A 15037-nucleotide genomic window follows, 5' to 3' on the forward strand; every position below is an offset into this window, starting at 1 on the left:
CGGGCGGAGGAGGCAGTTGAGCCCCAACGGTGGGATTGGGCGGGCGAGCCGAGGCGGCGCCGCGATGGCGACGAGGAGCGTGGTCTTCGTCACCGGCAACGCCAAGAAGCTGGAGGAGGTGGGAGAAGCGGCCGGAGGGGATTCTGGAAACGCTTCCAGGCGCAGGTGGTTTAGGCGCCGCCGCCGCCGCCATTGCTCTCCGGCCTGAGAGAGAGAGAGAGAGAGAGGCGTCAGCCCGGCGGAGCCCCGAGGCTCTCGAGTCCGGGGGTTCCAGCCCGTGTGTCGAGGCGCCCTGGGGGGCCGTGAAGGGTGGTCGGGGTGCCGCGGGCAACCCTGGCCTGTCCCTCTTTCCCTCCTCGGACGCCCCCTCACGTCTCTGCCTGCGCGGGCGAAGGGGCCTCTGGGGCTGGCCGGGGGGGGGGGGGCGCTGGGTGCCAGGCGCTGAGGCAGCCCTCAGAAAGGCAGCTTGGGAAGTGTGGGCATGTTCTCCATTTCTCAAGAAGAGCTCCGCCCCAGACCCCCGAGGGGGTCGCTCCCCCCCTGCCAGGGCCTCCTCTTTCCAGCCCCCAGGAGGCGGGGTGAGGAAGCACCTCTCCCTGGAGGGGGGTCGGCGGCTCAGAGACCAGGCCTGTGGCAGCTGCGGGCCAGAGGAGGAGGAGGAGAGGAGGCTGAGGGAACGCTTTCTAAGGGGGCCATGGACTCTAAACAGTTGAAACCCTCTGATCTAGGCCAACCCCTGAAATGCGGGAATCTTTCATGCAGTGTGGGGCTTAATCCGAGATTAACTCCTGTGTGTGTTTGAGAGAGAAAGGGAGGAGAAAGGCAGAGATATTGAGACACCCATTGTGGTGTGTGAGATGAATATATTCATTAGGACATTGTATATTGGGGGGAGGCCGTTTTTCCTTACTACACTCCCGGTGTATACCCAGTCCTGAGCCCTCTCCAATTGTGGAAGAGGGGAGGAGGGGAATTCGATATAAAGGCAACACTATTTGGAAATAATAAGATGACAAAAGGTAAATTTCCTGCAACACAATTGCTGTCTGGAGTGAGGCCTTGTCAGCATGTAACACCCTGGTCAGAGTTCTGCACTGGTTGCTTATTTCTGACATTCAAGCATATAAAGCCCTTAACAAATTGGGACTAATTTACCTGAGTTTATCTATGAGATCGCCATACCTCACCTGTGCCCACTCACCCACTTCAAAAGCTGGAATTGGCACTGCTACAGGTGCCTGTTCTGCACTGATAAGAACTCATTCGTTCAATGGGGCAGTGCCTACACTTTGGAGCTCCTTGCCTGTTGAGATCAAGTAGGTCAGGCATGTCCAGAGTCCGTTTTGGGGGCCCAATCCGGCCCACCGGTTGATTTAATCTGGCCCCCGTGGCAGTATATGTTCTGGGGTAAAATCCTTTAAAAAAAGCTTTGGGGTAAAATTGTAAAAAAAGCTCAGTGTCTTTGGTCGACCCTTACGCATGTTCACTTCATCAAATCTGGCCTTCTTTGAAAGTAAGTGCTTTCACTGTACTCTTTTCAGTGCTTGCTGAAAACATTCCTGTTTAGAGAAGTCTGCCAAGATGCTTAGAAAGTTGAGGTGATTTTAATCAGTTTTAGTAATTTAACTTTTGTATGTTTTAAAGTACAGTTGCATTCCCCCCCCTTGATTTTACTGTTTTAAACCACTTTGAGGGTGTGTTTTTTTACATATTATGAAACAAATAAATCCCCAAAGAGGAGGTACAGACCATAGAAAATAAAAGAATGGACCTCAGCTGTTTATGAATGCTATTACTGGCCAGACTAGCAGTATGATAGGTTGCCTCTATCTGGGGAAATAGCACAACTATTCCATTGAGTTAAAAAAAAAGTTGTGGGTTTTTATTTTTTAAAAATGTTTATCAATTTATTTTTTAGAATACAGTTTCAAAAAAATCAACAAGATGCCACAAATCAATTGAAGGAAAACAAAAAATCATAACTGTATCCGTGACACTGAGTGAATTGGGTTTTTGAATTGGGGGGGGGGGAGCTGAACGAGGGGGGGAATGAGAGGGGGTGTATTGTTTAAGGAGTTGAGCAGCTGCCATGTAAAAAGTGAGTAAACAAAGCATAGCTGTTTAACAGCAAATGCCCATTGTGGAAGCAGCTTTACATCAGTATTGTACTGGAGTCTGATTACTGTGCTCTTCATCTTTGCAGGTGATTCAGATCCTAGGTGACTCCTTTCCATACAGGCTGGTTGCAAAGAAAATAGACTGTAAGTTCATACCTCACTACATCTTTGCGTGGCGAGTTCCCGCCTCCCACCAGGATAAATAAAGACACAAGACACCATAATTTAAGGTTAAATGGGCGAATTAGGCCACAACTTTATTGAATTCAGGAATGAGAGGCATTGGCTTAGGCATTGGTCCTATCGACTATCCGGCTCCAGCCCATTTGCTGGAGACACGGGAAGGGTTAACACCATAGAGGGGGAGTCTCCTGCTGAGGCACGTCAACTAGGAGCTCCCCCGGGTCACCGTTCGGGGGCGTGCCTTTGGCCCACAACTCCATAGGCTTCGGACAGGGCCACGCCCCCCGGAGTCCTTTATCGGACCACCCTTCGTTCACTGAGGGGAGGTGATGGCGTTCCTCCCCCCCCCCCACATCCTCTTAACCCCTTCTTACCAATGCCTAACTGCCAATGCCGAGGAGTTGTGACGAGTTGCTACGAGGTAGGCGAAAAACCAAATGGCTGTAAATTGCCAATTGGGAAAAATTCCTACCATGCCCCTTGCGGCGACAGACCGAAGTCCATAGCAAAGTCAGAGACCTACATAAAGCCTACCCAAAGGGAGGGAGGGTGGGAAAACGTGGGGGCTAGCCAGCGAAAAGAGGGCGAGCCCCCTCTGCGCCGGCCCTAAATAGGGCAGGCCACCCCACCCCCAGCCAGCCAATTGGCTAGCTGGGCGGGGGGGGGGGAGACGCGGCCGGGATTCCCCTGCTCTCGCGGGGGCTGAAACCAGCCCCCGCTCATGTGGGGGTGGGCGTGAAGCCCGCAACCCCACCTCCTGGGCAGGCCGGAAGTGGCTTTGTGCACTTTTTGAGTGTTCCTGCAATATGCTAACTGCAACCTTTTCATTTTGCAGTGCCTGAGTACCAAGGGGAACCTGATGACATTTCTATCCAGAAGTGCCAGGAAGCAGCTAAGCAGGTCCTCCCCCCCCCCCCCCCCCGCTTCTAGATCTCTACTTCTGAAAGCTTTTTGGGCAATATTGCACAAACCTAAGGCCAGAAAAAACTTAAAATTATTACAAGCTTCGTGCCTTTCAAAGAGTATTCTGTTCCCATTAACATTATTCAGTGCCATTTCACTGATTGTACAGTGGCCAACTTGGGTTTGTCATGAGAAGTACCGTATTTTTGGCTCTATAAGATTCACTTTTTCCCTCCTAAAAAGTAAGGGGAAATGTGTGTGCCTCTTATGGAGCGAATGCAGGCTGTGCAGCTATCCCAGAAGCCAGAACAGCAAGAGGGATCGCTGCTTTCGCTGCGCAGCGATCCCTCTTGCTGTTCTGGCTTCTGGGATTCAGAATATTTTTTTTCTTGTTTTCCGCCTCCAAAAACTAGGTGCGTCTTGTGGTCTGGTGCATCTTATAGAGCGAAAATATATTCAGTGGAGTTCTGTAAGCCATTATGAGTCGTTAAAGAGAATGCTTGTTTGCATCCAATGAATCTAGTTTCAGTAGCCAGACATTTTTAAGTGTGTGTTCAAAATGTACCATCTCTAAATTTGCCACACACAACTCTTTCTGAAATAAATGCAAATTATGCTCATCTTTGGGACGCAGGTGGCCCTGTGGGTTAAACCACAGAGCCTAGAACTTGCCAATCGGAAGGTTGGCGGTTCGAATCCCTGCAACGGGGTGAGCTCCCGTTGCTTGGTCCCTGCTCCTGCCAACCTAGCAGTTCGAAAGCACGTCAAAGTGCAAGTAGATAAATAGGCACCACTCCAGCGGGAAGGTAAACAGTGTTTCCGTGTGCTGCTCTGGTTCGCCAGAAGCAGCTTAATCATGCTGGCCCCATGACCTGGAAGCTGTACGCCGGCTCCCTCGGCCAATAAAGCGAGGTGAGCGCCGCAACCCCAGAGTCGGTCACGACTAGACCTAATGGTCAGGGGTCCCTTTATGCTCATCTTACCCATACTATCTGTTGTTTGTGCTGAATTCTGATTGTATGCTCCTCAGAGAGGAAAGACCTAATCGCTTAGAGTTTATAAAATGCTATGTATATCAGTTGTATTATATAATTCACTAACTGAATAATGGATACACAAAACAATGTATGGCTAGGAATATAATAATTATTCTGTTATCAAATCAATGTGGTCTAGTTCTAAGCCTGTCTGCTGAAAGTGTCCAACTAGATACCTTGAATGGGAACTTTAAAGGCTGGTTGGGTTTCTGGGTTTCCTCAGTCCTTTGGTGCTTGTCTTCAGCATCCAGAAATAAAGGAATATGAAATGTCTTGTAATATGGAGGCTTTCATTTTGGCTGTTGTGGTTAGTAGTCACCAACAGACCTGTTGTCAGTTAGGATCTAAAACCAGTTTGTGCTGATTAACATTGCAACATCCTGTGTTAATGAATTCTACATTTTTAAATTTCAAAATGCCCTTATATGCTTCTTGTTTTCTATTCTTTTTCTAAAAATATTATTAGTGTTTTGTTGGTTGTAGCATGCAGCCTGATCTCAAATTTTGTGCACACATCTGGACTGAAATAAGTGATTTGACTGAATTTCCATATCTGTAGCTCTTCCACACAAAACTGAAATACTCTCTTCCACTGTAGATTTAGAAAGTCAGTCAAAAAGCTCTTGTTGCCTGCGCTGAAGGCTTGGCTCTCTGGATTGGGCTCATTAAACTGATATATTCAGAGAACTTTCTCTTGTTGCCCCAGTATGTCCTTCCTTTCTTGACATAGTAAGATTTACATAGTAAGATTTACAGAACATGTTATTTGAACCTTATTACATTTGGGCAAGTTTCAGTAAGTCATTTTGGAGAGATTCTCTTGGAGTTCTTCATACAGTGGTGCCTCGCAAGACGAAATTAATTCGTTCCGCAAGTCTCTTCGTCTTGCGAGTTTTTCGTCTTGCGATGCACGGTTTCCAATAGGAATGCATTGAAAATCAATTAATGCGTTCCTAGGGAAACCGCCTTCAGACCAGGTCCGGGGACAGTCTGTCCCCGGACCTCTTCTGAAGGCTGGGGGGGGGGACAAGGGCTTTTCTTCCCACCCCCAGCATTTTAAAAAACCCCGGGACAGCGGAGGACTTCTACGCTGTCCGGGCGATCTTAAAATGCTGGCGGGCGGCATTTTAAAATCGCCCCGGGACAGCGGAGGACTTCTCCGCTGTCCGGGGCGATTTAAAAGCCCCTGGGAAGGCGGGCAGGGGGGACAAAGACTTTCGCCCCCCGCCCGCCTTCAGAAGGTGTTCCCGCCCCCCGCCCCGCTTCGGAGCAGCGTTCCGAAGCAGGGCGGCTGGGGCAGGTGTTCCCGCCCCCCGCCCCGCTTCGGAACAGCGTTCCGAAGTGGGGCGGCTGGGGCAGGTGTTCCCGCCCCCCCGCCCCGCTTCGGAGCACCGGGAGAAGCGATCTCCCCGCAAACCCTTGCTTCAAAAGAGGTCCGGGGGCAGCGCGAAGCGCTTCCCGCTGCCCCCGGACCTCTTTTGAAGCAAGGGGCTGCGGGGAGATCGCTGTCCCCGGACCTCTTTTGAAGCAAGGGGCGGTGGGGAGAAGCGATCTCCCCGCAGCCCCTTGCTTCAAAAGAGGTCCGGGGGCAGCGGGAAGCGCTTCCCGCTGTCCCCGGACCGGGGCTGCGGGGAGAAGATCGCTTCTCCCCGCCGCCCCTTGCTTCAAAAGAGAAGACCCGCTGTCCCCGGGGCAAGCTTCGTTTTGCGAAGCAAGCCCATAGGGAAATTCGTCTTGCGAGGCAACTCGAAAACGAAAAAACCTTTCGTTTTGCGAGTTTTTCGTCTCGCGAGGCGTTCGTCTTGCGGGGTACCACTGTACTGGATAGAGGCAGCGGAAGAGAATGCAAAGATCATATTCACACACAAAAAATACTGTAGGCAAGTCCCAGGATGAACAAAATTTTCAGTTCAGATTACTTCTAGTAATCTGAGTTGAAAGGGACCCCAAGGAGTCCCCCGCAATGCAGGAATGATTAATTATGAAAGTCAACTTGTTCTTCGATCACATTTGTATTGAAGCCTTTTGCCAAGGATTTCTCAATTGCATAAATGTCCTACTCTGCAAGGAGACAAGGAAAGCAGATGTCAGCAATAAACCGATACCGAGCTCTATATCATAGCAGCAACTACATCTTGGCTATTAGTCCCAACTGCTCTGGAAGGGTAATCTTCAATTAATGGGGTCCAGCACATTACAGGAGCCTCTTACTGCAACAGAGCAGGGGAACCTGTGGTCTCATAGTGGCTTCTGCAATGGAGCCCTCAGAATCCAAGGATGGCAGTGCCACATTACCAGGCCAGGAAGGCACTTCCCCCCTCCCCCCGGCTTGCTTGGTGGAATCACTTCTGCATCTGCCCTCAAATGCCCTTCCTTTCTACTTCAGAGTCCTCAACCTTATCCCCTGAAGAAGGTGAATCTCTCCGAGTCCCTAACACAGTGGGGATGTTGCTTATTTCCATGTAGCAGCTGCATAGCTGTGTCATTTGCAATAAATTGCATATGATTATTATTATTTATTAGATATTTATAAGTTCTTTGGGAAGATTATTTATGTTTACTTTTGGATACAAAGCCCCTTTACAATATTGGGGGAGAACTCTGCTGTCTAATTAATTAAATTGTCACTGTATTCTCACCAACAGATCCAGGGACCAGTTATTGTCGAAGATACTTGTTTGTGTTTCAAAGCCCTTGGAGGACTCCCAGGGCCGTATATGTAAGTAAGAGTTAAGGCTTTTATTCAGAGGATAGTTGATAAATGGAAAATGTCAAAAAGTGTTTAACAATATTCTTTGAATCCATTGACACATGGATTAGATTGGTCACCCAAATAACTCCTATCAGCCCCAGGTAGCATGGGCAATGGTCAGGGGTTTCGCACCCCGAAAAGTCCGTAAGTAGAGTGCTTCTATTGTGCATCCGCACATCCTTGCACAGTGGGGACATAGGTTTCTGGGCAAGAGTTGATCATGATGAGGGTTTGCCAAACATGCCTTCCTCTTAGCTCGTTTCTCCCTTTCGTCCTGAGTTTGTGCTGCTTCAAAGTCCATGAATCCAGAGCGTCCCTTATATTTCAGTAAGAACTTGGATGGCAAATTTATAGCCCAATTGGTTTTCTTTTTCTTCCTGGTTGGTGGGGCCAAAAAGCACCCCACAAGAACAAACTGATAATAGGAGGGGTAAGCAGTGCCTTTAACCTCTTTGGCTCTACTAGTGTTTACTTATACTGTAGATCACAAGTCCATTTAGCACAATTCATAAAGAATTGAAATGAATAGAAGCAATGGAAATTACAGTAATCTATGCCCTGGTAGCCTCTTTAATGGGCTGCTGCAATGTGTTGTGTATGGGACTGACGTTGAAGACTTTTAGAAACTTCAGTTGTTTCAAAATAAATTATTTTAAATTGTATGTCACTCTGAGAATCTTGTACTGAGCCTATACAGTGATCAAATCAGAGTTGGCTAACCTGTAGGACAACATAAACCACTTACCCTTTTCCTCAGAGGCCGCCTTCTGCCTTTTTTGTCTTTGCTTCTCAGTATCATCACATTGGGGTGAGAAATTTGTGGCATCCAGGTGTCATTGGACTTCAACTCCCATCAGCCCCAGGCAGCAAAGTAGTTGAGGACAATGGGACTTTTAGTCTGGAGGGCCAACAGTTTGTCACTTTGGTTTAAATAAATAATTGAAATATTTATTGAAAACAAAGCATTTAGGTTTCCATGCTTATCAAATACTATTTCACTGTTTCTTTTATTTATTTGAAATAATGAAGATTATTTGAACCTGAATTTTCATTTCAGAAAATGGTTCCTAGAGAAGCTGAAACCAGAAGGTAATTTGGTATTTCATCCTACTTCCTTCTGTGATGAGGCACCTCTCCTGAAATTTTCTGTTTTTTTCTGCAATGTATAGTGATGCTCTGTAGTGACCAGACTTATTGCTAGCAACCTAGCTCACTTCCCATAGCAGTCTGGCCCTGCCATCAGTCCCATACCTGGCTTCCCATTCTTAAGCAGTCATGCTTTTCTTTTCCTGTAGAGTTTACCGTGGCATACAGTTCCAGAATTCTAAATGTTTCTAGCCTTCCCTCCATTGCCAGTCGATCTTCCTTAACAGATCGTGCCTGAGCTGCTTCTCTTTCCCTCTATTTCTGCCTTGAATGATACTTTTGGGTATGAATCTACTTCACTGCCGAGGTATTAGTCTGGCAGAAATGGCCCTGATTTTCTGCTTGAATATGTATTTTAGTCCTGATTTAGCCATTCCTGTCTAACAATACATCGGCCACAATTGAATGTCACAGTAAGCAAGAAACAAAGGCTAATCATGCATGAGCAAATCTTGCTCACTTTGCTCCTCCCAAGCCATGATCCTTGGTGCTTAGCACTGCATCTGTGGTTTGCATTATGGTTTGTTTCGCTCCCGGCTAGCCATGGGCTGAAGCCAAGGTTTGTAATGCTAAGTCAGTTCATAGTTTGTTTCCTTGGAAGTTGCACCAAGCCAGGGATTGTAATGTGTTTCTTCCTGGAACAAGTGGGTAGGAGACAAATAATTCAGCTAAGCGTGTTAACAATTGACCATGGTTAACAGGACCTTAAATGCTGATGAAGGTACCCCCTTTCTAAAAAACAGGAAAAGCTGCTTAAAGAGGGGGCAGCAAGAATCAGAGAAGTGGCAACAGGGTGTTTAACCCTTTCCTTGTCTGCTCTTTCTGGCTGCATACACACTGTACATTTAAAGCACAGGGCTTCTCCCACCCCCCACCCCACCCCGCCAAAGAAAAGAATCCTGGGAACTGTTGTTTAGTCCTTACAGGGCTACAGCTTCCAGCAACCTTAGTGTTGGTATAGTAGTGTGTAAAAGACCATGTCAGTCTTACAGAATAATAACACTGAAAACAATACCTTTGGCCATCAAGGCAGCAATATGTGCTGAGATGGGTGCAGAGCTGATTGAATCCCAAAGAGCAGCCTGCCTTCCAACAGTAGGAAAGTGCACAGTTCTCATAGTAATGATATGATTCATGGGATGTGCGTGGGACACTTGTTCATGCTCCAAATGTGTATGTTTTCTTGGTTTCGACGTAAGTATCTGCTTGTTGGGCAACACTTTGCCCAAAATAAATTATCTGACATTCCTTTTTCTTTGGCCTAGGGCTGTACAAACTGTTAGCAGGATTTGAAGATAAATCTGCTTATGCTCTCTGCACCTTTGCCTATAGCACTGGAAATCCAGATGACCCAGTGAAGCTGTTCAAAGGCCAGACTCAGGTGTGTATAAGAGGTTTTGCTACAGTGATGGTTTTGGATTAATGATGGAGCAGGGTGGACCCAAGCTCTGAGCAACCTAGGTTTTGCCAGTATAACAGTAGTAATACTTTCCATGGCCTGTTCAAGTGCATCACATATAATTATTTCAGAGATCTGGTAAAATACCATATTTGCTCAAATCTAATATGCACCTTTTTGGCCAAATTAGGCACCCTAATTCAAAGGAGCATTACATTTGAGTAAACAGGCTCGGCGCACATGAACACTCTCCTCCAAGCCCCATCCCTGGGTGGCAGTACCGCTCAGTATGGGCCTACCCAGCTCTAGCCCCGTCCCCTATCAGAGGGCTGGGGCATCCAAGTTCTGTCCCAGCGAGGACTGGAAGGCAGTAAACAGCATCCTCCAAGCCCTCGAAGGGCTGGCTTGAGAAGGGGGGAAGGAGGGTGGTGACCGCAAGATTATCCAAGCACCGTCTCCCATCAGCAACGAGGGCTGAGGGAAGAGGGCATCCAAGCTCTGTTCTAGCGAGGGCTGGAAGACTGTTTAGTTAGGCTTGCCATATGTCTGGATTTCCAGGGGTATAATCTCTGTGTGTGTGATTTTTAGGATTTGCATAAATGTTTGGGGGCCAGCTCACACCCTCCTCGGTGCCCTCAAACCACCTGCAAAGCTGCCCAGGGAAGCAAGGAGGGGAGCGCGCACACAGGGTGGGGGTGGGAGAGTGGGGCTGTGAAATGCCCCTTTCCATAGCCACTCCTGCCTCCCCCTCTTCTTTCTCCTCACAATTACCCATCATGTGTTGGGGAAGACGTGAGCGGGGAGGCTGGATGCCAAGGCACCTCTCTCCCTCTCACACTCTTCTTGTTCCTCCTTTCACTCTCACACACTTCGAATTTCTCCACTCCTTGGCTACTTTCCCATCCTTGGGTCCCATCCCCTGGATAAGAGGCTGTTGTGGATCTCTTCCCTCTGTGCCCCCCCACCTTTCTATAGAAAATTCTCTTCTATTCCCCCCCCCCATAAGGCAGAGAAGGTGCACTTGCTTCCCTTTATCTCCCTCTCTCTAAACTTGCATCCTCATCCAAGGGAGGCAGTGGAAAGGCATCCCTCGACATTGTGTTGTGCGTTGCAGTTAATAGGTTAGGAATTAGATCAGAACCAGCTGTTTCCTCCCGCCCCCCAAAAGAGGTAGCGGTGGTGACCTGGATTACAACGCCGCCTCCTCCTGGTTTGCAACTGGCAGTGCCAGGCTGACAAATCAGGGCCCAAGACAGCTCCAGCACTGTTCCATTTTGGAATGTTGATAACAGAGAGTGGACCAACAGGGAGCGGAGAAAAATGTGTGTGTGATTCTGTGGTGTGTTTTTTAAAAAACCAGCTCCCTCTGCTTGCACAAGCTCTGAGAGGGGCGGGGAGAGGAGGAGGAGCAGGAGGAGCCAAAGACAGCGCAGGCAGCAGGCGGTCGGGAAGGAGAGGGGTGTGTAGTCCGGGTGGAGCCTCTCTCTCCCTTGCTTGGCTAGCTGAAACTCATTGATATAAAGAGTGCACTTTTTGCCCATTAATATTCTCCAGCAAATACTTTTTTTGGTTTCAAGGTTCTGAAAATTGAAGTGTGCATTAGATTCGATGGTGCATTAGACTTGAGTAAATATGGTAGGCTAGTAGAAGGACAGGTCTTGCTGAAGTAGAATCAAAATGGCTTCTGCTTTAGAATTTTTTGAGAGTATTGACATGCATGTGGATGGGATGATTTGATAAAACATTATTTACTTGGACTTTCAAAGAACCTTTAACAAATTCCTTCACCCAAATGGTCCTGAGCAAACTTTGCATTGATGGAATATGGGCTGGCAATGATGGAGTAGGAAAGGGATCTTGGGATCATAGTAGATAACTAGACGAAAACATTGACCCAGTGTGTGGAACCTGTGAAGAAGACAAATTTCATGTTGGGGGTTATTCAGAAAGGGATCAAAAATAAAGCCGCCAGTTGTAAAATGTTGGTATAAATCCATGAACAGGTGAAACTAGCTACTAAAAGAAAGGGGGGGGGAGTACCTTTCCTTTGATGCTGTCCACCTCTTCCTCCATGTTTCTGAAGCATCTTCAGGATTCTCAACAATTGGGAGCCTGGCTTATACATCACTAATTTTTATGCTGGGCACTGAATGGGAATCAAGTACTTTAAAAACCCTCTTACTTATAGGGACATATAGTTGACCCAAGGGGACCTAGAGACTTCGGATGGGATCCATGCTTCCAGCCAGAAGGTTATGATAAGACGTAAGTTGCTACTTGTCTCTTTGTTATGTAAAATATCCAAAATGGGTTCATAGAGCTCTATAGCTTTTTAAATGTATATGTGGGAAGGGAATTATTTGTTTGTTTTTCTTTTATTATGTAATTTGTATTCTCATTTTGTACTTTTCTGTTGTAAACTGTCCTGCGATCTTCAGATGAAGGGAGGTATACACATTTTAATAATACAGTGGTACCTTGGGTTAAGTACTTAATTCGTTTTGGAGGTCTGTTCTTAACCTGAAACTGTTCTTAACCTGAAGCACCACTTTAGCTAATGGAGCCTCCTGCTGCCGCTGCGCCGCTGGAGCATGATTTCTGTTCTCATTGTGAAGCAAAGCTCTTAACCTGAGGTAATATTTCTGGGTTAGCAGAGTCTGTAACCTGAAGCGTATGTAACCCGAGGTACCACTGTACTCTGGTTAGTTTGTACATTGTAGTTCTACAGAAGATAATAATAATAATAATAATAATAATAATTAATTTTTAATTTATACCCCGCCCTCCCCAGCCAAGGCCGGGCTCAGTTTATTTCCCAAGGAAATCATAATTCTGCCCTGAAATCTTTGTGGACACAGTAAGCCTGTTAACTTATGTGGTGAGGATTGTGTCTAAAATGAAAATCATGTATAGTCAAAACACATTGGGTGCAATGATGGATGGGATTGCCCAAGTCTTTTTCCCCAGATGCCCACCCTTTATTTATTTATTTTGCCAAACAAATAAATCTGAATGTGCCCAAGTTAAATGTGTGTAAGTTATAGGCTTACTGTGTAGTTACTGTCAGGGGGAGTCTAGTGGAAATTACAGTAGTTTGACAGCAGTGAAATTCCAAGATCTCCAATGAGAGCCAACATGGTGTCCTCCAGATGGCATGAACTGCAGTTCCCATAATCTCTTAACCATTGGCTATTCTGGTTACTGCTCCTGTGATCTGGCTGCCCTGGGTAAGGGAAGTGCTGCATGCTAATATAATTCTTCCTAATTCAGGAGTGTGTGTTTTAGGCTGGGAGGTGTGCAAATTTAAAGTAATAATAAAAAACTGCTACAGAATTGGTGGACTATTACAGTTTATCTTGATAATGTTGCATTTTCTGTCCTTAGCTATGCAGAATTACCCAAGTCAGTGAAGAACTCAATCTCTCATCGTTACAAAGCCCTGAAAGAACTGTCTACCTATTTCTCTCAAGAGCACAACTTGACAGAGGCCACATCTTGTCCCAGTTAGCCTGCCTGGGTCTGTGAGATCCTGTGGCTTTTGTACAGAAAATTGTATTTGAAGTTGGAGATCGACATTTACTTGCCTGCAAAGATCATGTCCAATAATTTTAATTTTCTTTAAAGACCTGTGTTTCCAGCTTTCTTGCTTGTGAAATAATTATTTCCAAAAAGCAGCATGGCAAATATGTGTTGAAGGATTTAGATTTTCACTAGAAGCACCAGAAGAATTCAAGATACACTAGCATACAGGAATGAAGATGTAAGAATAAGCATTAACTGTTCAAGTACCAGGAAAATAAACACTGGATTGATGTGCTTTGTTATCAAGACAGGCCCTTGAATTTCCAAGGCAAACCAACAATGGAGCAGGAGCAGATTTTGAAAAGAGACAAGAAATGTCTTAAAGCACCTTCTTCCAAGCAAAAGCTAAAGTGACTAGAGCCAGTGGTGCAGCTCAAGTGGGGCCCCAAAACCCAGGGCCCCCCAAAATGACCACACAGATAGCAGGAAATGATGGGGGCTTGCCTAACCTCCAATCAGTAGTGTCACTGTGACTTCTCGGGGCGGGGGGAGACAGCAGAGAGTTTAGCGTGGTGAAAATGCACTAGATGGTGCTAGATGGGCTCTGCCAGTGCATATGCACCATGCTGACCTCATTGCTTCTCCCTGCTGGTAAGTTGCAGTGATGGTTACTGTTGTGTCAGGGTCTGGTCTGGATCGGAAGATTGGAGAATGCAATCACAGGGAGATCAGCTCTTAACAGAAGAGGAAGGGAAATACCCCTCCCCCATTCCCAGCATTTCCAGAAGCAGAGACAGAAGCTGCACAGTTCAGAGAGGAGCTACCCAGCTTTGAGAGAGGAGCTAGGCAACCAGAAGGGAGGGAGCAGCTGGGCGATACATCCATCGAGAGTGGGGGGAACCCCTCCCTCCCCCTGAACTCGGAGATCCGAGTGTGTCAGAGAACAAAGGAGACGCAGAGGAGGAGGGACATCTTGCTGCAGAAGTGAGGAGGGATTAGAGTGAGCATCTGCTATCTTTGCAGAGAGTTGCCTGTCTGCTCACAACATGATACTGTGATAAAAAGACTATAAATCTACCAAATGCTTGTTAATTCTTATTGGTGAGCTACCAGAAGGGAGAAGGGAACTCCTGTACTTGACATGTTGGTAGGAAAGTTCTGCCCTCCTCCTGATGACTGCTACTGATCCAGTAGCCCCACATATACACCTGGGCGGACATGGACATGGTGGAGCCCACTATGGTGACAGCTGGTTGCTGGAGTATTATTTTTCCTTTTCCTTTTAAATGTTTTATCGTCAGGGGTTGTTGGCCAGGCATATGCATTAGTAAGGAGGGGGAAGAAATTTGATTCAGTTCACATTTAAAGGCGAACCTGCTTTTAAGCCACAGTTTCCTACAGAGTGCAAGAACACAGTCATCTGTAAGTAATCAACATTCTCTTAATTTTGCAATGCAGTTCTGCAGTCATGTAATATGTTCAGACATATATTACCAGGTTAAGTGTGCATAAGAAATGCATCTATTAATGAGAAGGAGATATTCCCATTATATGATGAGAGAGCGCTGTGCATACTGGACAGTGTTGCATACAAAGATATGTGCATTAGGACAAATTCACACTAAAATGCTGACACATTTTTATGGGGATCTTTTTTTAAATGCAAACTGATCTGAAATTGTTGAGAACAGAATGTAAGATTGAAAAACAAGAAACTGAAACCAACAGATTTGCCAATCCACAATGGCAAGTGGTGCTCATTTTATTATGTTATATTATCCATTTCATATTTATTGTTATGGTGTTTATTCCTAAGTAAAGGTGCTGAAGAGTAGAGCAGCATAAACAAAATGCATTTGAGTCCTCTAGTCTGGATGCCACAATGATTTAAGTGAATTGAAAATGCTCAATAGTATTTATTTCTCTTTAAAATCAGAGTTGGAAAACTATGATGGGATTTGTTATTAACCAAGGTCTG

At 46.3% G+C, this 15037-nt stretch overlaps 1 protein-coding gene across 1 annotated transcript; it reads left to right on the forward strand.

Annotated features, from left to right (window-relative positions):
* Window positions 1-64: 64 nt before the first annotated feature.
* ITPA (inosine triphosphatase) lies at window positions 65-13174 on the forward strand (the record flags this gene model as incomplete). The annotated part of the gene is made up of 9 exons (XM_081010255.1): window positions 65-165; window positions 1441-1513; window positions 2204-2261; window positions 3136-3200; window positions 6886-6959; window positions 8050-8081; window positions 9404-9519; window positions 11726-11802; window positions 12922-13174. 9 exons carry the CDS (start codon window positions 65-67, stop codon window positions 13043-13045), a joined length of 720 nt encoding a protein of 239 aa, XP_080866381.1. The 3' UTR covers window positions 13046-13174.
* Window positions 13175-15037: the final 1863 nt, after the last annotated feature.

The sequence above is a fragment of the Podarcis pityusensis genome, assembly GCF_964106645.2.
Source record: "Podarcis pityusensis genome assembly, chromosome: 6".
NCBI classification, from domain to species: Eukaryota; Metazoa; Chordata; class Lepidosauria; order Squamata; family Lacertidae; genus Podarcis; species Podarcis pityusensis.